This window comes from Oreochromis aureus, linkage group 8, assembly GCF_013358895.1.
Source record: "Oreochromis aureus strain Israel breed Guangdong linkage group 8, ZZ_aureus, whole genome shotgun sequence".
Lineage (NCBI taxonomy): Eukaryota > Metazoa > Chordata > Actinopteri > Cichliformes > Cichlidae > Oreochromis > Oreochromis aureus.
This window is the reverse complement of record NC_052949.1, coordinates 6421386-6444812: the sequence shown is the minus strand read 5'-3', so window position 1 is coordinate 6444812 and position 23427 is coordinate 6421386. Positions and strand designations below refer to the sequence as shown.

Here is a 23427-nt window from a genome sequence, read left to right as displayed (position 1 = left end):
GCAGAAAAGAAAAACATGTCAGGACTTTCGTGCCAGGGCAGGTTTTTATGAATGGACGTTTTTTTTTTCCTCTCTCTTTTTTGTGAATGAAAAACAACTGGAAAATCCAGTATAAAAGCCAACAGCCTGCCGAGAGATGATTGGCTGCTAAGACCCAAACTCCACCTACGGTTGCTAGGATCCTGACTACCAGGCCTCTGATTGGCTCATAGAGGGGACCGAGACTTCATTCATAAGCCAGCGTATTCATCCGGACAAAGGCAAGAAATTCGAGCTCTTGAAGAGGAAATCCACCAATCACGAGTCTCTCTGGACCGAGCCAGAAAAGCACGTCTCCATATTACCCCCAAATCATCTATGCTGGAGAAGTGACAGCACAGCTGGCGTTCAAAAGTCACCACACTTCGGTATAAACTTTATCTAAGAGCGTGCGTCAATCAAATCGGGTTTAGTTTAGTTGTTGCCAAGCGACAACACACTCTCACAAAAAATCCAACATCTGTTTTCCCCTCGCAGTTTCCTACACAAAAAAAAAAAAAAAGTGGAGCCTGGCAACCTTGGCAGACGTGGCAAAAAGCCCAAGAAAAGTCTCAAATACACACATCTCATATGTTGTGCGCTTTTCTAAACATCGAAGTGTTTTTGAACCAGAAAACGCAACTTTTTACGCACGGAAACTAACAAAACTGCATCCTTCTGCAAATACAAGTAAATAGGTGGTTGCTCGTTTTTTCTGTTTTTTTTTTTCTGTTTTTTTTAAACTTTACCTGAAACTTGCAATCTGTCGAGCTGTCTCTCTCTCTCTCTCACACACACACAAACGCAAAAAGGAGATTTGTAAAGAGGGCCGCAGCCCGCTGGGTAATCACTCGCCATCGCTTCCCCTCGGCATTTTTTGTGAATGGAGCTCATTATGCATGCAGCCTCCACGCAGCTCCATTCACAAGCAGCGCTCCCTCCTCTCTCTGCAGGCTGCGTGGATCTCACTCAACTCAGCCTAAATGACCACAAACGGTTAACGGATGGATTATAAGATGGATGGATATCTGGACCAGCAAGTGCCTTACACTTTAGCAAATGTACGTATATTCGGATTAACTCTCCACTTCTCTTTTGCCTGGTTTTTTACATGTTTCTGCTACCGGGTTTTGTTTTGTTGTTGTTTTTTACATTTCTCTCGGCGTCGCGTCTGCACGAGTTTTGGCTGGAGCAGCTGTGTGCGTGCGCGCGATAGGAAACTGTTTGTCAAGCCGCTTAAAACTCAAAGTAAAGGATATAATGTGGCGCATTTAATGTTTGTCAGCGGGGTTTCTTACGTGAGAGAGTTTGTTTGGAGAACGTGTCAATGTGTGCCAAATGGTCACGTCGTTCAGACGCATACGGCGCGTTTGTTTTTCCAAGATTGCCTCCACAACTGGGAAATCAGTTGTTTTCAGTGGAGCTTGACGCTCACCAACTGCAGTAGGCTCTCATTTATAATCCATGACATTGTTATCATTATTATCATCATCATCATCATCAGTCCAAGTGGTAGCTTTTGCATCACTTCATGCCATTTTTCCTGGCCATAGTAAAGAGCTGTTAACTGCTTTGACACTGATGTGCTTAAAATGCCCTGTTGGGAGTCCATTTCTCACTTCTTTTCCTCTCTTAACCTCTATGGCTTTTGCAGAAGTCGCAAGGAAATGGGCCCCTAAATAGACTGTTGATGGCAGCGAAAAGGAAATACATGGACACAGAATTGCCCCCTCAGGAATCTGAAGGTAAAGTAAAAGAGTGGAAGTTTTGTCCTCTGGTCTTTTTACGTGTTCTACATCATGATCTATGGTCAGTGTCAGTCAGTCTGTGTCATAGCTACTGTGTGTCGATAAATATTCACTCTTTGTTTTTCTGTCTTTCTGTTCAGACCTCTTCCAGGATTTAAGCCAGCTCCAAGAGACGTGGCTCACAGAAGGTGAGACTTGGCTGACTCTTAATGTGTAATTTCTGTGATGTGACTTTGACAGCCGTGGGGGTTGATGCTACGTGTGTCTGAATAGATCTGTAACCACTGAAATCTTAAAAAAAACACACACACACACACACAAAGAATCATTTTATTTGATCCTCCATACTAAGAATTGCTTGACAAATTCTGAGACTACTTTAGATACGCATGGCTTCCTGTTTTTTGTACTTATGCCACAATATTTCGCACTTTTATTGAACTGCTTTCAAACTTTATGACAAAGCTGATCAGCTTAGTTTTGCTGCCATACAGGATCTCGATTTTTCTCACTCAACACACATGCTCATATAATGCTCAGAATCCCCCCCACCTCCAAAAAGTGAACACAGACGGGACATTATTAGCTTTGAGCATACCCTATTTTGGCCATGTTGGCATGTACTATGCGTGCAAGTTAGGGGCCAATGCAAACAAACAGGCTGTTTGGCTTGTGTCACTCAAAGGCACATAGCGATGAAATGAGGCCCAGTCAGAGGTGATTGTCAGCTAGTAGACTTAATAAGTGCACTGATGACGTGAGCTGTAATGGAGTAATTATACTGTATGTCAAGAGGGGGAAAACAACACAACCAGTGAGTCATTGAGTGTTGTTTTTTTTTTTTTTTAGTGGTAACCTGGAGCACAGCAGTGGCAGGACAGTGAGTTTAAATTTGCATAAAAGCTGCAAGTAAATTGAGAAGTTCATCACGGGGTGTGAATTTTGTTGTGTCAGTTGCTTTGATGGGGATGATTAATAAAATATGCCGTTCACTCCAATGTGAGCCAGAACAACCTGATAAACGCTGCTTAAGGTCATTTTCTACTCTGTTTGCTTACTTGAATGTTTGAGCTTCACCATGCAGAATGAATGTGCAGACGATTAAACTTGGACGCTTTTTTTAATGTTTGTCTGCTGATTGTATTCACCTTTAAATCTGAGTTTAAAGCTTACATATGCACAAAACTAAGGGTGGTCTAATATGCAGCTTTCATAGAGTGGTGTGAAAATATGGAACAGTGAGAGGGAACTTTTCCTTGAAGTTGGAGATGTGTTATATTCCTCAGTTAAATTTGGGAAATGAAAAATATTCATGTGTTCATAGGCTCAAGATTGTTTCATGCGCTGTGCTTTGAATTTTGGGGAAATTCGTGCACAAATTATTGTTCCGAGCAGTGTTTTTTAGTGTCTTTGGTTTCTTTCTAAACTATGGTTCTCAAAGGTTTGAGGGCCAAAGCCAAAGGGTCAATTTATTTGTAAGTACATTAAAAAAACAGGGATTTACTAAGGTGCTATATAAGTAAAAATGCATTAAAATAACATAAAAAAAAAAAACAACTGGATATCAGTCAAGTCTAAAAGCCAATGAATGAAAATAGAATATACAAATAAAGGCAGTTTGTGCCACACTTTAGCATCAGCTCCTGTTAATTTAGTTTGGTATAAATGAAAAACTCATTATGTATCATTAAAACATTTATGCTAATATATATAGTGTCCATCACGTTCTCCCACATCATCTTTGGGCCAATAGAAAGCTTTGATACATTAACCTATAAAGAAGTCAATCACTTTTCTCAAAGAGCAACAAACCTTTCTGTTGGTCTGTAGATTAATCAGCAGACTTAACCTAAGCCACACGACAAAAGGCCCTACTAGGGGATGTTTTCATCTCCGTCGTGTTTCCCGATGCACATAAAGTGGCAATATTTGTTTTAAATTTTTTGTTTTGTTTGTTTTAAAAATATTACTTAGTCATGTACAACTGTAAAATAAGCCAAAACAAAGGGGGATATGAATAATACTGCTGGTGTTGCTCGGTCAAATAAGGCAGCCAAAATTATATTTTAGTCATCATTTCATGGAAAGTGGTAGCTAGCAACTCCTTCTTAACAACATTGTGCATGCAGTGAAAGAGTGATCAGGGAGTAGCGTGCAGTCTGTCATGTTTCTTAGTCGCAAAAAATGCTTTAAAAAAAAAAATATTATTCTCTAGTTGGCTAATCTAGTCTAAGCCCATGTTTAATCAGCATCTGTTAAGTTAGGTCGACCAGTTAACTCATTTAGTAGGATGAAAAGAGTCTTTTTTTTTTTTCTTCCCCCCCAAAAATGTAAAATCTCCTGTAAACATATTTTTGGTGGAACCTGAATGTGATGAATGTGTGTCTTTTGACTTGATTGTGGATCGTTGGATTACTTTTAACTGTCAAATGGGACCCATTCTGAGTCATCTGTAGTACACAGGAGATAGAAAAATAAGGGAGGTGAAGCAACTTTAATCTGAGACCTTGTGGAAGCGCTTGTGTCTGCCCAAACAGCAGACGGATATTTAAATAGATCCCGCTTCTGAGCCAGCTACTGTTTACAGCAAACAATGTCGTTTCCACGTTAGCTTCCACACCTTTTCACATGCGGCGTCAAATACCTGCAATTTCTCTTCACACCAGCGTCTCGCTTTAACAAAAAGACAAGACCCCAAACCAATAAAGTGCAACAATGGAAGTCACTTCAAAGCTGAGGCCCTATTTGTATTCACACATTTGGCTATTAAAGGCCACACTTAAATGCACCTTCTCCACTTACCTCCAGTGGTGTTAAACCATTTAGGCGGCAAAAGGTTTTTTTTGGTTTGATATCTATGCCAACAACTTTACTACAAAGAAGGTAAATCAAGTTTAGTTTGTGGCGCTCACAGTCTTGAAATGTTGCTTCCCAGATACAGTGTTGTGGTTACGCTGACTAATTCACAGGGCCTTTTTAGTTGGCAGAGCAACTTCCTACCAGAGAAACGGTCCCTTTGAAATCTGATAACGGACGTTTGACTGTTTCAATCTCAGTTTTTCAGACATTTACGTCACTTGTAGAGTTTTCTCTAGAAATCCCGGAACAATAAAACCTAAAACTGTCTGCATGGCTAAATACCACAGAAAGCAACATTTAAAGTGAAAAGTATGCCCTTTCTATAATTAGATAAACCAGGCGTTTAAAGGAATTTAAAACATTGTTTGGCAGCTTATTGTTGAGTCACAGAGAGTGAAGGAGGAGGTGGGGGAAAGACCAAACGAAGTGTGTAAGTGTAACTTTATCAAAGTGTTATTTAACCCTAAGTATGGGGCTTGTTTTCAGCTTTCAGCTAAGACCTCTCCTTTCCTGTTGCATTAATTAAAGACCTTATCATGAGTGATTGCAGTTGTGAGGGATTCACCGAGGTTGTAAAAGCTGGTTTGCTGGAGGGATTTTTTTTCTCTACCAAAGGAGAGCGGAAGCAGGAGTGAGACAAAAAGGGGTGAAGCGCTGAATGGCAAGAGTTCAGGAGCTTGTCACATCTTGTCTGATTTCTGGGCCTTTAGGTTTGTATGTCTGTAGCTGTTTAGCTCCTCCCAGGATCTCCCACTGTGAGAAGAAAGGGGGAAAAAAAAGTCATTCAAGGTGCCTGGAAGTGTCGAGGAGAACATGCGTCTGTGCCCGAATAAACACACTTTCCTTCTTGTGCTGACTTGCATCTCAAAGTCCCTGATGAGGTGTTCCTGGAAACAAATCAGATACACGTGCAAGCGCTCATACGCACACAGGAAAGTGTGCAGACACAAACACACACACACACACACACACACACACACACACACACACACACACACACACACACACACACACACACACACACACACACACACACACACACACACACACACACACACACACACACACAGGATGATGCCTGATGCTCATCATTTGTTTTCCCTCTCCCGCGTCTCTACGAGGTCCAGCATGTTCCGCTTTGGACATGTTGAAACTAGTGGAAATGATTGATTGTTGGATGTGCAGAACTAAATATTGGCCCCTGCTCTGTCTCATACGGCAGCTTTATTCCTCCCCCCTGAGGGCAAAAGACTGAAAAGTTAAAAGGGGGTAATATTATTATGGTATAGTAAACCACAGGATGCGGCGTTATATAAGAAATCGATGTCATTTATCAGAACATGCTCCAAAACGGAGTCATCCGGTTTCCTCTGCACAGGAAGGAGGAGTGTGACAACAAGAAAGTGGATTTGAATTTCTTATTTCCTCTTTTTGTCCTCTGCCTCTGCTGCTCGCTTGCTCGCTGTCTGAGTTTTGTTGTCTCCACTGATGAAGTGAGAGAGCGAGCGATGAGGCCACTGAGGTCGAACGCTGGGTCAGATTGTGGTTCTTGGGTGAGGTTACAATCAAAGGTCCTGTTGCAGAGTTGCAGTGCCATCTGCAAATGTCTTTTTGTAGGGTAAAAAAAGTTGCTCTTTATCTAAAAAGTAGATACTTTGCCTCCTTTTAGTGGGTAAATGATGCTTAAGTACCCACAGTGTGTTTTTTTTGTAGCTCATTACACCCCTGATTGGGTTCATGATATTTAATGATACCCATCAAATTTTCCTTACCAGTTAGGTTGTACCATGACGTAAGTTTGAGTCCCAAGCAATGGAAGCACTTAACGTCCACACTCTTGTGTAGCTGGAGCATTGCCAGATTAAAAAGGTTGCGAGCTCTGGCTCTGCGCTACGATTAGGGTTAGGTCATTAACTCGAGGGTTGGCAAAAGAAATGCCAGTGCGTCTATCTGACCTCTTCACCCTTAGTAGGGTGTTGGCAGTCAAACGATTTAGGCTTTTCAACTGCGTTTGTGTGACTCAAAGTCCAAAGCTCCAAAAGGATAATTGTGAATGGGTTTGGAAAGAGTAGCACAATAGCGTCTGTCTAGCTCTGCTGCACCTGGGCTTGGCGTCGCTGGCTCTGCTTATTCAGTTAGATCCTAGATGAGATTCATTATGAGAGAGTGCCTAATCAGGCCCACTGAAAATGTACACCACTGCAAGTCATTACAGATCAGATGGAGATATCCCATATCACCGTATTGACTCGTCTATTTTTACAAATCAGTGTAAGTTGGGTGTATTTTGTTTCTTAGATGCAAACTTCTCTATCACTGAGAGGTAACTGAATATGATTTGGGTTAATATATTACTCGCATTAAGTGGTATTCACTCTCACACATGGAGGGCACTTTACTAAAGTCATATATCCATCGTCTCTAATACCTTTTATCAATCTAGACAATATTTTGGGGATTTAAATCACATCATTTAGCTTTTAATCGGACTGAAACTTGGCTGAAATTTGGGGATTTATGCTTGCTGATTCATTTTTATTTTAATTACTCACCGGCCACTTTAAGTATAACTGCTGATCTACTGGAATTTTTGCACAAAACCATTTCAAGGGTTTACAGAGAATGGTGCAAAAATAACCAATGAGCGGCTGTTCTCTGGGCAAAAATTCCTTGTTGATGTTAAAGGGACGAGATTGTTTTGAGGAAGGCAACAGTAACTCAAATAACCAGGTATGCAAAAGAGCATCTCTTAACGCACAACATGCAAAACCTTCAAGCAGAAGACCACACCAGGTGCCACTCCTGTCGGCTACAATTTGCAATAGCTCAAAAAAATCGAACAGAAAATTGTACAAACATCATCAGGTATGAGTTTCTGCTGTGACATTTAGATGGTGAGGTCAGAACTTGGTGTAAACATCATGAAAGCGTGGTTGCATTCTGCTTTATTACCAACTGAGCATTGTTTCAGTATCACGTCATATGGCCCAAAGTGTCTGAGGAATGTTTCCATCACCTTGTTGAATTTATGCCATGAAGAATGCAGTCCCGAAAGCAAAATGGGCTCCAACCCAGTGCTAGCAAAGTATACTTAATAAAGTGGTCAGTCAATGTAGCTCTATTATATTCAAGAGAATACAGCCAATATGGCACACCAAAACAATCTAGATACTTGATAACCCTACAAGCAAAAAGAAAAATATCTAGACTTGATTTTGTGGGGAACTATTCACGGAATATTCACTTGCTCTTATTTCGCTCTTCCACTTCTTCTTTTTGCGTTTAGTTTCCTTGTTTTCTCTCTACTTCTATTTTAAGCCAGTCGCCATCTCTGCAGAAGATGAAATCCAGACTGCTTTTAGATTGTTAGACAAAAGTCCCCAACTCTTTGGAAACAAATCCAAAAAGAAAAGAGCTGGTTTGTCACAGTGTGTGACAGATCTCTTCACTCGTTTGGCCAGAACGGTTTGTCTTGTCTGTTGGGATTTCGAGCAGAAACTAGATAACACCTGCCTGTTAGTGTAGAGATGTGTGACGAGTTTGAGTTGAGTGTTTTTAAAGAGGCGGAGGGAACTTTCACTTATAGACACTTGTGAAACCGAAGCGGGCAGACTGGGTGGGGAGTGGGGGGGTGTTAAAGGACTTTATTTCCTCTATATAATAGTCTCAAAGCAAGGACAAAAAAAAATTTGTATTTCTGCCTATTTTCTCCAACTTGGTGTGACTGCTACAAATGCTACACAAAACCAGTTTGGCAGGTTAACATCTACAGTGTATCCATGTTGTTGTTTTATTGATTTATCGATGAGTAAACTGCTGGCATGCTACACACACAAATCATGAAGGTCAAAGTCAAAGTTACACCATCAGGGATGAAAGAAAGGTAGAGAAATATTAGATTCTTGTCTAAAACATAATCTGTTTCTTCTTACTTTCAGCTCAGGTTCCTGACAGTGATGAGCAATTTGTTCCTGATTTCCATTCTGAGAACTGTGAGTACATTCAGTTTTTATGTCCTTTAAACGAATGTCTGGAAATGCACTGTCAATTTCATAGAAAACAAAACTCTGACCTCCTGACCACACTTTGTCACAAAATTTCTAATTCAATCAGGTATTGATTCATGTAACACACAGTGCTGTACATGCCCGTCTGACCCCATCTTTCTGCTTTGGCATTTAGCCTGTTCATATAATTCTGGTTGAGTTTTGCATGTTATGAGAAAGACGGGATGAAAGCAGCGGTCAGATTTGGGCTGTGAAGCCACCAGAGGCTTACGTGGGGATACTGTAACTCGCTGATGTTACAGTAATCTCTTTGGGAGGCAAAGCTATGCAGAAACAGAGGGGCTAATGATCCAGTCAACATGAAGTGAGTTTGGATCCCGGCGTTATGTGCTGCCGCCATCCATTTGCATGCCTTTGAAAAGTTGAATGGAGACGGCGCAGGAAACCAGTAAAAAATTATTCAGGGCCCAGGTACAAAGATGGCCTTTTGTCCGTATCGGAAGGTGTAAAATAGAAAAGCAAATTCCTGGGCTGCACAACTGAGTGCCTATTTGAATGAGTTTCCCTTTCTTGTTGTGTGTTTTAACAATGGCGATTCAGGATATGGGTGGGAGTACGTGTTGCTCTACAAACAGTTTTTTTTTCGGCCCCATTCAGCACATTGACGGCTTCTCCATCTTAAGCAATGACACCGAAATGGCTAGCAACTTAAAGGAATCTTAAAGGGAACTTCTAGAATTAATCCCACCCCCTAAGTAAAACTGGCAGCTTTGGTTCCCGGTCAAAGGCGCTTCCTCCATGTGCCTTTTGTGTGCAAACATCATGTGATTTAACCAGCTCCGTGTCACCACTGGTCAGCCCCTCGGTGACACATGCCTTGCGTAATATTGTCACTGTGTCGGCCGACAATGTGGAGGAGGATGTGCGAATGATCCCCGGGCCACACAGAGGTCGTGTCTACTTAACCCCCTGGACTGTCAGCCAATCAGCTGTCAGGCCTCCACTAAGGGCTGACCTGGGTATGATTTGCAGGGTCAGCGGGGCTTCAATTTGACGGGCAGCTCACTTATACGCAGCAGAGACACTCCCGCGTTGACAGACAGTGTCCCTCCTGATCACGGTCAATAGCCGCTGAGTCCACTTAGAGCATCTCTATTCAGCTCTGACTGGTGGAAAACTGAAGCTGACAAGCGACTTTAAATATTTGCGCTTGTTCTGTTCCCATGCTGAACTGAAAAGGCGTTCTCAGCAAGTGTTTAAAAAAAGAAAGAGGTGACTCACCTGTTTTGGAAACTCAAAAACATTGAAAAAAAAGCATAAAGGAAAGCCTTAATCCCAGGTGACCGGAATATAATTGAGGCCTTCACTGAATAAGCGTCCTAGTAAAAAATTAAACATTGTTGTTTACCGAGTCAAGTTGTTACCTGCATGGGTGTGGTGCTGACGAAGGGAGGAAATGTGGAGCGAGTGAAATGGCAAAAGAGAGGCAAAAACATTGGAACATGTTGGAATGCTAGATTAGAGAAGAGGAGGGGGCAAGGCAGGGATTGTGCAATACCTGCACATCTGGTAAATCTATCTCATCTGGTCCATTCTCCCTCAGTTCACAGCTAACAAGCATGCTCTGTCTGCAGGCCGCCACTGAGGGAAGGTTATGCAAACATGCAACTTTTATGTACTTGCTGACCTGCCTGTGTATGCTTAAAGGTAATTGAACCATTGGTGATAACAGTGCACCCTATTTTTTTTTTCCATCGACTTCATGTGATTGCCTGTGAGGATTAATGCTTGTTTTTCTGTGGTGACAGCACCTTCAAGGGTTAGGCCAGGGGTGGACAATCTCAGTCCACGAGGGCCGGTGTCCCTGCAGGTTTTAGATCTCACCTTGGGTCAACACACCTGAATCACATGATTAGTTCGTTACCAGGCCTCTGGAGAACTTCAGGACATGTTGAGGAGCTAATTTAGCCATTTAAATCAGCTGTGATGGTTTGAGGACACATCTAAAACCTGCAGGGACACCGGCCCTCGTGGCCTGAGATTGCCCACCCCTGGGTCAGGCTGACGCTACTCTGTCAGACAGATTACTTTGTCTGTTTACTGCCTTCGGGGGAGAAACACATGGAGGTGTCAGTCAAATTTACAGTGCACAAACGTAATTAAAATAGTTTAGACGCGTCACTAGTTTCGCACTAAAAGGCCACAGTTGGAGGGTTTGCCGAGGCTTTGCCTGCACTGAGAGCTTGTTCTTTGTTCAAGTATGTTGTTTACACTTGGAGCAGCTCGAGAGATGTGACCCATTCATAAATTTTCTTCCCTGTGTACGTAAAAGGAAGTGTGCCTCTCCCTCCCCCCTCTTTCTCTCTCTCTCTCTTGCGCTTTCTCCCTCTCTCAGTCCTCTCCTTCAGTCTTCATTCATAAAAAAGCCCTACAGTACTACAGACCCCCCCCTTTCTGACGCCCCCCCTGCTCTTCAAGTGGATACTCCAAACTCCTCCCTCCCTTCCTGTGTCTGTACAAACTAAGTCAAATTTAAAAATCTGGACTCCCCTCCCTCCCCTTTCCCTTTTCTCTCTACCGCTCTCTGTCTTTCTCTCCAAACACACACATTCATGCACACACTGAGTGTTCCAAGATGTGAACTAATCCAGTGATTTTAAGAGTTGTGTGGGACGATTGTTTAGTTTTGTGCCTTGCAGTAATTATATAGGAAGTTGTGGCTATAGAATGCTGTTACAGTTCTTCTCAGCGAGCAAGTTTACCAAGGGAGAGAAAGCAAAATGACAAAGGGCGAGAGTTTCTGAGGGCAAAGGGGGAAGAAAAGAAAAAGAGATGAACACATGACACTGAAAATCAACTTTGTCAAAATAATTTTTACCTTTTGTCCTTCTGGGGTCCTTACAACATTGTCTACATGCAGCTGTTTTTCCGTTTTATGCTTTGCAACCTTTTCTTTAATTGTAGCACACCGTGCTGTGCAATAGGGCTGCATGATCCGTTTCTATACACTGTCCAGCAAGTGTCAAAAGGTGTCTGAAAAGTCCAAAGGCATCATTGTCAGATTGCTTGTTTTGTCTGACCGACATTAAAAGGCTGAAGTTATGCAAGATATAATCACAAACTGTGTATAAAACATAGACATAGCCACCGCAGTGGCACCTGTTTGTTTTGCGATCTCTCATTTTGAAGCCTCAGTTTTAGCATTGTGGCTATCTTGGTGTTTGGAAGTCAGAAGAGGCTTTATTTTGGCAAGCAGGTGGAGTGTTGGGTTATCCGGAAGAGCTGAGGAAGCTTGGTTAGCACACCGCATCTGTAGACTGACCATGCATTGCACAGACACCTGCGAATCTGTGCATTAAATTCTAAACATGTATTTTTATGCTAGTTGGCACTAAATCTTGAGCAGAAGAGGATGCTGGCTAAAGCTACCTCTCACCACCTGTTAAGGTAGCCCGGCCTCTAATGATACAAAACCTTTATACTGGCAACACATTGCAATCAATCCCAGTCAGTTTGTGCCACTGAGCACAGCTCGTCTGCAACCCATCTCTTTGGAATGGTTAACTGTAGTTGACTGGAGGAATTTCTGAATTTTGTTTCAGATTAGAGGTTCTGTCTAGTAATAGAACTAATAGTAGACTGACTCCATCTTACTGCCTTTTTGATCTTGACGAAGTCAGAATAGGTTTGACGCGTCTGCCTAAAAAAATAACGATTTATTCTATTACTAAAAGTTGCTGATTCTCTTTATAAAGAAAGGAAAGAAGGTAGGAAAAAGAAGAAAAGGTTCCAGTAACCCAGCTCTAACTAAATCCTCCCAGCAGCGTGTCTCTCTGGCTCCCTGTGTTCTGCTTTGTCATGAATTCACAGCGTTCCTCTTGTTTGGGTTGTTTTTCTGGATCCGAACTGGCCCAATCAGGCCCTATTTGGAGCGTGGGGCGATGGGTGAATCGAACCCATCCCCACCCCCTTTCCCTGCTCCCTCTTTCCCCAAAAGAGAAACATGCAGCTCTGTGTTCTCCACTTTCCAAAATACAGCTGCTATGCAACAAAGTGTGCAAAAACAGCCAGGTGCCTGCCAGACATGCACAGATACCGCTCGCCTTCTCGCTCTGGGGGAGGCGAGCCTTCCTCAATGACTGTGTTTGTTGCGGCATTTTGTTTTGTTTATGAGTAAAACACTTGATTTCTCTAACGTGAACACATGATTTCATTTGACAGCTTCTCCTCCACTTACTCATGCATGTACATAAACACACTTGGGCTGGTATACGTTTTGTTTTTTATACACAGGCTTCAGCCCTGAAGTTTTATGAATGGGTTGGTTGTGAAAGACTGGCTGAGGCAGCACATTGAGTTAGGGGGAGTAAACCTTCATTCATGACATTAACATGAGTTATTTCTCCACTAAAACACCTATAGAAGTACAGGCTTTTTTCTGCCAGCCTTTTACTGACTACAGTGATACAGAGAGTTTATTTTATTAGGTCTTTATGTGCATTTTCTCTATTTGGTGAAGTTGTAGCCACATGTTTGGTTTAAATGTCCTAAATTCAGTTAAGATGGGACCTTTTAAATATACATAAAAGTTACTTTGGGTTTACAACATCTTTTAGTCATGTTTCAGGCAATCAAATCCACTGAAAAGGAGTTTTTAATGTCTACAATGTAGAGGAAAAGGCGTTTAATAACTTCCAGTGGGGAAGTTAAAGCTGAACTCCTGTGTTGATTCAGAACAGCCCTGTAAAAGCCAGGGGGCCATGGGGGATTTGAGCCAGGCAGCACAGCCCGCATGTCAGCAGCATAGTTCTGTGAATGGACAGCAGTGTGTGTTTTATTACAGGAGAGTGATGGGAGGTGTATGTGCAAGGAAAAAAGGGTTGATGGGATGCTCATATGCATGCCTGTCTCTTTCTGTGTTATTTACACGGACGGCTCCTCTTTCTGCAGCTGGAATGTTTTCTCTTTTAAAGGAGAGCACAGACCAAAGTGGAGAACAGATGCCGTGGAAGAGAGAGGGTGAGGCCATAAAAACAACAGTAGCTTAACTTGATTGAATAATAATAGGAAGAAGCAGGAATTGCAGTGACAAAGGCCAGTTTGAACATGTTGGCTGTTATGATAATCAGTGTTTATTACAACTTTAGTGTCAGTTTGGGTTTAACAATTAGGCATCTCTTTTAAGTACACGTTACACATTCCATAAAAGCTAAAAATAAGTCGGTGCTTACTTTTGGCTTCACATAAGACTCTGTTACTTCCCCTCATTCCCTGGACCTTTAGAGGGGAACGTAACAAGGCGTATGATTCTTGCTTTGGGTGCAAAAGGTCCCGGGTTCAAATCCTGGATGAGCCCCCACTTGTCATGTTCCCCACTAAAGGTCCTGGGGATGAGGGGAAGTAACAAAAAGTGTCCGGATTGAAAAAGGAGAGAAAGAGGCAAGATGGTTAAATGGTTAATAAAAATGTTTTATTAATGTTTCAACAATACTAACTCAAAGAGACGGTCAAGCTGCTATCACCTTTTAAAAAGGAAACACAACAAAACTCAGTAGTTGGTCAAAGCCCTGAAAAGTAAGTAAAACAAAAGGTTAATCACCAAACACACTCCTCTCCACAGAGCAAGAGTAATCAAGCAGGATGCGCGCACACACAGCTCACCAGGTGCAACACCACAAGGCTCTCTGGCCTAGAGCTCACCTTTCTCTGGCCTTAAGTACCTCTAACTGCTGATGGGAGTCAGCTGTACCCAACAGACGGCACCTAGGCAAAACGGACCACACCCACACCAGGGCAATTTCAAAAGACTCGAACCCCATTCACTTTGGTGGAAGTCATCTGGAGACCTTACTCACCCGATCCATATGAAAAGACCTGTGATTGGCCCGAAAACGGAACCCAGGGCAGGTGCAGGAGTCTAGTTTACCTCCAGTCCACTTCAATCACAATATCCTGAAAGTTTATAGGGTTTTGCTCCAGTTAGGCATAAAAACAAGTTGTAAGACACTTTTTAAAATCAGAGAGAACTGGTAAAGTGACCATCTACAGTACATATACAGTTGTCCAGTATAATTACAATTATTCCCAACATTTTCAGCTCCACTTCTTCAACCCCTTCTGAAGTCATAATCAAGAGGGATACCTAAGTTTTGTAACTTTTCCAAACAGAAGTTCGTGACTGTCCATGACAGAACTCAGACTTTAGTACTGTTTATACTTTACTTAACCCAACCCTATCTAAACCATCATTTGGTTTTGTCCCTTGTATGGTGGCCATCTTCTCATGTGTACTGCAGCGCTCAACATTTTTAGACATTACCCAGCTTAGCTGCTTGAGAGAACACAAAGCTCCAACACAGTCAGTTGAGACGTTAAAGAGTCTTTAACCTGCCGGCTTGTTAGCACAAAGTACTTGTTATGCCTAACTGAGCCCATGTGAGAATAACTTGGACAGTAAAAGTCTGGTGAATTCCCAGTAAGCAAGTGGGCATCATGTGCTCCCTTCGGCAAAGTCTACCCAGACAGCACCGCCGTCTAAGAGACAAAGCCTGACACTATGTGCTAGAACTGAGAGGGGGCATCTTCAGCTTTCACAGCTCATGTAAGAAAATGACTTTGGTATTTCACAATTTTGCAAACTAAATTTGTCTTAAGAACCACCTGTGTTGTCATTCCTCTCTAATTTTTTTTCCTTGTACCAATGCTGCTGCCTTTCCATCAGTTTTACGATAAAACAAAGAAATTAGTAGATGGAGCATGGCCAACCAGACAGTTCAGCATACACACTTATCAACACACCAAACACGTCCAGCTTCTGAGCAGAGGAGGTCAATGCATAGTAACCTGCTGACACAGAGCAGAAGGTGTGTAGCGTGAGCTGAGAGCTGGCGTACGCTGATATTGATCCTCGCTAGTCCAGGAGAGGAACAGGAGGAGATGGAGAGGGTTGATGGATGACTTGATAAAGATAAAGCAGAGATAAATCAGTCTGAAGGGGAGGGAGGGAGGGGGAAGGAGAGGGCTAGGAGCGGGTCAAACATGCCACGAAGCATTACGGTCGAGATCACTATCGAGAGGACTGGGGGTGGGGGCATTCTGAGAAGTGCGGGAAGAGCTGTGGATGTGGCATGCTCACTGATAATTTCAAGCAAGGTGTCCCGGCCTTTCAGTGTGTTATCTCCTCCTCCCGATAAGGCAGATTTCACCTCCAAATACGTAAAGGCATGCATTCTCGCAAACACGTGAACGACTGCACACTCACATCCACGAGATGCCCCCGGTGGGCTGCTCATTATATCATTTCAGTAACAGTGTGAGGGAGTGGATCGATCGCTACATTAAACATTAAGAGGGGACAGCTATATTGGGGGCCGAGGGATTGAGAGTCGAGAGTCAATATTGTTCCAGATTAATTACATCCACCTCTCGCCTGTGACGGGATGTCCCTCTCATGGCACGTCCCAAGACAGGAATGTATTGTATCTCCTGCACTAAACAGCAATAAGGCTCCAAGATTTATGGCTGTTCAATGGCCATTTATAAAAAGCCAGCGCTGCACAATTGAAAGTGAAGTGGACAATAGGGAAAACATATGATTTCAGAAGATTTAGCAATTAAATTCTGATCCCCTGATACTTTATTTTCTCTCCCTCGTACTCAGTTTTTCCCATTTCTCTTATAACGAGAGCAATATCAATACAAATTGATCCAGTTCACTGAGGATTCAAGGTCGTACTGCAGAAGGAATTCTGGGGAAAAAAAATCTAAGTTTAGTTGTTAAGACAACAGTTACACCCCTTTCAAAAAATATTGTCTCGATTTCAAAAAATGGGAAGTGATACTACGCTTGCAAAACTGTAGCGTCACTGCTGTTCCCATGTTTAGTGTCATTCAGATCTACATCCTGTTAGCCAATGCAACATAGTGCACGATAGTGCCCCAGAGGTGTTTTAACGGCCAACAAAGTCCAGAAAACATTTGTCAGAAGTGCCACCGTGCTATCCAAAGAAATCATCTCTCTGCCCTACTGATACTATTGTACTTTCCATCAATGTCGTTAGGCTTGTTTGGCAGCTATCTGACAACCATTCTTTAAATATTCAAGTAGCCTGAACCATTATCAGATGAGAGAAGATGATCTGTAAATCTGATAAAGCAGACACTAATGGAGCCAACACTCCTGAGCCTCCCCCGAGCAGACAGACAGTGAAGCCACTCCTGAGCCCGTTGGCTCCCAGAGAAGAGGGTGAGTTCGTCTTCCTGATTGTGCAGCGGCCTTAAAAGCATGCACACATGCCCAACACATGTTTCCATGCACCAGTGGAGTGACTGGACAGGCTTGAAACGGTCTGGATCACATTGGTTTGCCTAGCCTCCCTCACTCTCTTTTTGCTCTCACTCTTGCACATTTTCACACATAAGTAGAAACTTGGCCAAAGTAAAGTCAGTACCAGATTGTGACCAGATTTTGACTTTTTAAACTTCTTTTTTTTCCTTTAACCAGATGAGTGTTTTTGACGTGCACTAAAGACAAGTAATTTGTGCATTCAAATGTTACAATCTTATTCTTAATACATGTGCAAAACACTAATTTTAGCTGTAGTTCGTTGCCCTGTACCTGTGCATGTGCAATGACAATAAAGTTCTTCTCCTTCTATTCTAATTCTATTCTATTCTAGTTATTGCTTATCTTTGATAAATGAGATTTAGGTGATTTTTAAGATTTGCCCTTGGCGCTCTATTTCACCATTACTGGGCACCTCTTAAAATGCCCATGTGCAGCCCTAAACTGGAAAAACTGAACTGGGAAAAAATTAGAAATTCATGATATATTTAAGTGTGTGATGTAATGCATGATACAGTGTGTGTTCTATACTATTAATATGGAAGCTAATATTTCTTTAACACATAAAATGCATATATTTTCTACAAAAGAAGTATTTTAATTTTTAAATATCAGTAAAAAATTTAGTTTAGTGAAACCGTAAGGAAGACAATTAAACAGGGTTCCTGCAGTTGTTACTATTATGATTGCTTCCAATATGTTACCCATGATTAAAAAAAAAAAAAAAAAAAAATTGTATTCTAGCTGGTAGCACCTGTATAAGGATGGGTCATTCATATTCATTGATCATGGTTCATTTTTAATGGATAAACTGATGTAAATTTCAATTCATTCATCTAAACTTTAAACAGAAGCAAACTACTTCTGTTTCTATTTGTCCAAAAAGTGAATTTCTTCCCTCAAATTAGTTTTGCCCTTAATTTCTGCAGAAAGGAAGTAACACAGCATTTCCACAAGCAGACAGGGAATCCTAATGAGCATGTGCAATCACTCTAGCTCATTTCTGGATTGAGGAATTGCGTGTTACTGCTATCCCTGGTCTCCATATGTAGATCGACTTGGTCGGTTTACGACCATGACAAATGGTGTAAAAAAAAAAAAAGAAAAAAAAAAGTGAAAGAAGTAATGCAAAAAAGTATTTGTTTCTCTGTTTACTAGGCCAAAACATTCACTTCAACATGCTGTATTAGTCATTTAATATGAAGCTCAGAAATCAGGTACACAGCTGTGATCTATTTATTTTTATCTGTTTAGTGTTTAAAAAAGAGAACCCACACAAAACAAACTATATAAACTTAGAATTAGACTGTAAGCTTGGTCTCACAAAGTAAAATCCACCAGTCTGTGCAAAACTTTAAAAGCATTTAAAGTGTAGGTTACAGCAAGCCTATAATGCATGTGTTGACAGTCAGATTCTTTTATACTGTGCCAGGCATTCTCCTATTATGTCTCCACCACAATGTATTCACTAAGCAAATAACGTGATTCACAGCCTCTGTAAATCAATAACTTCCTTTTTAACCTTTAAAACCATCGTGGCATAATTGGCATCCTTGTTATTATTGATTACTCACCACAAGAGATCAATTGGAAAGAGTGGGAGACCAGGTGTAGGCCATATTTGCAGCTTGCTTTTAACGTGGCTGTGCAGCACGCTGAGGCCACGTGTCATTCGTTCTGCACATGTACAGCACATTTCATGTGAGACGGGAACCAGATCTCCAGATAACCCCGAGAAGATCCCTCCAAGAGTCCGACTTGAATCTTATTTGTATGATTGGACGCATTAAGTGTGTATTTACGTTACGCTTCACAAGTTCCTCGCTTTAGCAAGATCCAGTCACCCTGTTTGACACCGAGGCTGATGTCCAATGAGTTATTGTGAGCGAGGCTGTCGTGTGCTGCAGACTTCCAGAGGCTTAGCACTTGGCCAAGCAGCGTATAAACATCCAACGTAAGACTCTCCAGATGCACTCCTGTCTTCAGATTGGATTTCCCTACACTAGAGCCTTTAATGGTAGGAAATAATCTGTCCAAAATAAGATGGAAGAGTTCATAGCCAGGTCTCGTCGACTGCACGCAGCAGCTCCTTCACTTAAGATATTAAAATATTTTTGACTGATACAGTTCATGAAAGTTTAATCCCATCATTCTGTCTCTTTCAAGCTAGGCGATCGTAGAGATTTTTGCAAAAACTGGTTTAAAATATCAGTCGGTGTCAACACTATTTGTGTTTTTGTGTGGAACCCCAATAGTGTTTCCTGACATTTTTGCCCCAACTCCATATGGCTCAGCTGAGGAGACCATTGTGTAGTGAAGAGTCTGTGTGTGGGGATCGTGCTTGCTTATGCCATTTGTTTGTGGTAGGTGTCTGTTGAATGGAAACCTACCCAATGTAATTATCCCTCTACTTCCTAAAGCACTCAACCATGACCATCACCTTTCACCCTGCATCCTCCCCCTCTAAGAGCCAACATTTACATATGTAAGAGCCCATCTCCACCCTGTCTTTAGCTGGGGGTTATCCCTTTACGTAGGGCTCAAAAAAGGGTGCAAATGGCAAAGAATACCACAAAATAAGGAAGGAGGAGATGAGATGTGTTTGGATTGAGGAAGAGCCCTTTGACCTTAAGAGGTGGTGGGAATCTAACAGACGCTGCACACATTTCATACACTCCTGTGCATGAAATGTGGAAAGGCATACACATAAATACACTCACATACATTTATTTTACTGTATATACTTCTGTGTTATCTCAAAATTGTCTGCTTTACAACGCAAAAGCTGTTGTGTACTGTATCTGTCTCTTGACTTCTAAACACCTTTCAGTTTCCTCCGTGATCCATGTTTAAGTTCACAAACTGTCCCTCCCCCTAAAACCATGAAATATGAGGGTCTCTGTGAAAAGATGATGTAACATTTAACAAAGCAGTTAGAGGAGGTTATACTGCCCCAAATAAAAGCAGGAAGAGAAGTGAACGTGGAAGAACATAAGTCTCCCTGGATCCGTTTACAAGACTGCCAGCACCGTATAAACTTTAGCTGCAAATTTGACATCATTTGGACAGAGAGATTTACTGTGATATACCAGAGAGTTTGTAATAGTTGGGGGAGACCAGAGTTTGTTTTAATGACTATTCCTGGAGCTGGATGTTACACTTATTCCCAGATTATGTTTTTAGATACATCAGCGGCTCGGCTTTAAAGATGGCAGTGTCCCAACATTTTTTTTATTGTGGCAATCCCCAAGTTTGCATTCTAGCTCTAATATATCAAAGTTTTACTGTGTCAAGAAGATTTTCTGCATGCACACGTGCACCTTAAACAATGTAAACTACCTGGGCAAAAAAAAAGTCCCCACTTGGATTTAACTGAGCAAACAGGTAAAAGCCTTCCACTGGATAATTACTGCAGTGAATAATATGTTTCAGCTGGCAACAGGTTATTTAACCCCAACTGATGCACTCAATAGCTTATTTCTTAAAGCACCATGTAGGAAGACATATCCCGTGTTCGTGGAAAAGATGTTATTCCACGTCTGAAGAGTTAGTCATTGGTGGCCCGCATCATGGGAAGAACAAAAACAAAGAAAATCTGCTGAAACAAGTAAAACTGAGTTAATAATGCTGTTCATTAAACCTGGAAGGACACAGTGGTGAATAATAATCATCTCTGAAAAATAAATGCAGTCAGAAAAGGGAGATTCATTAAAGACTTGGTGAAATAAAATCATTAAAATCAGCAATAAAACTCTTGCCTGTGTTTAACAGTGAAATTAAGAACATTTCCACGCTCACAATCTAAAAAGAACTTGAGGGATTGTGACTAAACAGCTGTGTAGCCTTAAGAAAACCACTTATCAGTGAGGCTAATCAAAATTAAAGGCTTTAATTTGCTTGGGAAGCATAAACATTGGACTCTGGAGCAGTGGTAAAGAAAACACTGTACGGTCTGAATCCAGATTTGCCCTGCTCCAGATCAATGGATGCATCTGGGTAAGAAGAGAAAGGGATGAAGTGACGCTCCCATCACGCCTCGTGGCTACCGTACAAGCCAGTAGGGGCAGTCTTATGATGTGATGTTGATTCACTTGGTGAGATCTGAAATGAGGTCGGAAATCACCAGGTTTTTCCATTTTTAAATGGAGTTTTCTTTTTTATGTCCTGCTGGCACAGATGTATTCCAGGATGATAATGCCAGGATTCGTTCAACTCAAACAGTGAAGAAGTGGTTCAGGGAGCATTTTCACTCATAGGTTTGATACCACAGATACCAGACTTTAACCCCATTAAGAAATGGGGATGTGCTGGAGAAGACGTTTTTAGCTCCAGTCAGCCCAGTGGACCACTTTGTTACCTAATGCAAGTTAGTATGTTAAAGAGTTAACTGGTCTTAAGGGTTAATTACAAAAACCCACCCTTTTCCAATTACGTAAGTACACATGTGAAAACTGTTAGAAGTGATACATTTGGCTCATTGTATGATGTCTGAAGCATCAGCCCGTGGGGGTATTTCTTTTGGGGAAGAAAAAACAAAAAGAACTTTCTTTGTACAAGAACTCTATGACAAGTTTCATGAGAAATTCGAAGCAACAAAATTTCCACAAACTGAAACAATACAACGTTGTGTGCTTCCTTAGCAGAAAGATACAAACCAGAAAAAAAGGAAAAGAGAGGCTATCAGAGCCTTACAGGTCCTAAAACTGATGTCATGGTACTCTTAAGAACTAGATTGTAATGTTTGGGGAGTAGTACACATTTTAGCATAGCTGAAAGAATTAAAAAATGTAAGATGATAAATTTGAGTAATGGAGTGCAATTTGCCCCTAGCACACAGGCGATTTGGCTGCTTACAATAGGCCTCTGAACACTTATGTATAGTAAACAGTCCCCAGATTTCATAAATCATTGTCACTCGTTAGTGTAGATGGATCCATGTTTCTAAGGCACCCAGCATGTTTAAGCCATTGTCAGCACAGTGCTTTTCCAAATCACACATTATCATTCATTGCAAGTGTGATTGTGTTCCTTTAGTGAAAATGACTGCAGATTCTCTCAGAAATTGCTGTATTCATTGTTTAACCAACTCTGTGTGTGTGTGTGTGTGTGTGTGTGTGTGTGTGTGTGTCTAATTGAAGTCCCCATGCGACAGCAGTCACACTCGCAGGCAAATTACACAAACACACAAATCTGCATGGTGCTCATTTACCAGATTAATTAATATTCCAGAAAGGTCACACACAGATAACTCAAACACACACACATACCCAGACCCTTCTGAGTACAGCTGACGCCGTTACCCGGCCGGTCTCTTTGAAATGGAACCTCATCATGAACTGAAAGCCACATCAAGGGCAATATTCCTGCCAATCGCATTAGTGGCTCTGCTTGGCCGCACTGTGAGTGGACACTATCTGAGGATTGTCTGCAGTTCATGACCAAGACAGAGAAAGATGGGAATGTCAACAGACAAACACGGCTGTATTATTAGAGCGGCAGTCATGTGCCACCCTCTGTGTGCTAGCAGACAAACTGTCGGAGACTTAGAGGAGGCTGGAATCCCATCGCGTCTGTCTGGGAAATCTGGGTAAATGCTCTCTAATCCTGTTGATCCTCCACTAAAGCCAACACTTCCTCACCTGCCTGCCTGCCATGGGAGAGTGAGTACAGACCAAAAATAGGAAGGATATGATGATGAGCAGCACTCTGAAATCACATAATTTATCATTTAATGTGTTTGCTTTCTCAAAGGCATTCGGGTTAAAGTAAAACAAACACTCGAACAGGAATTGCAACTTTGAATCCACAGCAGTTGGCAGAGGATTTTGGATATGCGTAGGCATTATTGAAAAATTTTAAAGAGGGTATTTGTGACACATGCTCAGAGAGGGAAAATAATTCAAGGGCAGGGCAAGGTATATTGGACAGCAGTTGCTTGTCACACCCTGTAGTATTTTTTTTTAATTTTTTTTGTCGCTTATTTTACTGTAAATGGGACCATAATGTATAAAATGCCCTGCTGTGTGTGTGAAACTAGTAATTGAAATTGCACTTATTAGGAAAAAAAATACTCTTAATTGTACTCGAGAACAAAAAAGTCAGATGAATTGTTGGCAACTCTACCTTTATCAACTAAATATTTTTATTATTATTTTAGAGATACCGTTGTGTAAAAGTATTGCAGTTGTACAGTCCTGCAAAGCGAAGTACACCTCATGATTCAGTAACTTGTAAAACCACCTTTAGCTGCAATGATTTCAGGTAATTGTTTTCTGTATAATTTCATCAGTTTCTCATGTCACTCTGGAGGTATTTTATCCCTCTCTTCTTTACAATGTGCTTCAGTTCATTAAAGCTTGCAGACATTTGTTTATATAAATTTCAATCTGGTTTAGGTGTGGATTGCACCACTGCATCCATCTCATAGGTTTTTCACCCATTCTGTTGTAGA

General features: G+C 41.6%; 1 protein-coding gene across 1 annotated transcript in view; it reads left to right on the top strand.

Moving 5' to 3' along the window:
* The first annotated feature begins 891 nt into the window (after positions 1 to 891).
* The window catches only part of etv4 (ETS variant transcription factor 4), a 36690-nt gene continuing 14154 nt past the window's right edge, over positions 892 to 23427 (top strand). The window contains exons 1-4 of the mRNA XM_039616074.1: positions 892 to 1079; positions 1673 to 1763; positions 1907 to 1954; positions 8564 to 8617. Coding sequence (XP_039472008.1) covers positions 1023 to 1079; positions 1673 to 1763; positions 1907 to 1954; positions 8564 to 8617 — 250 coding nt within the window. The 5' untranslated portion in view covers positions 892 to 1022. The remainder of the gene's footprint in view (positions 1080 to 1672; positions 1764 to 1906; positions 1955 to 8563; positions 8618 to 23427) is intronic.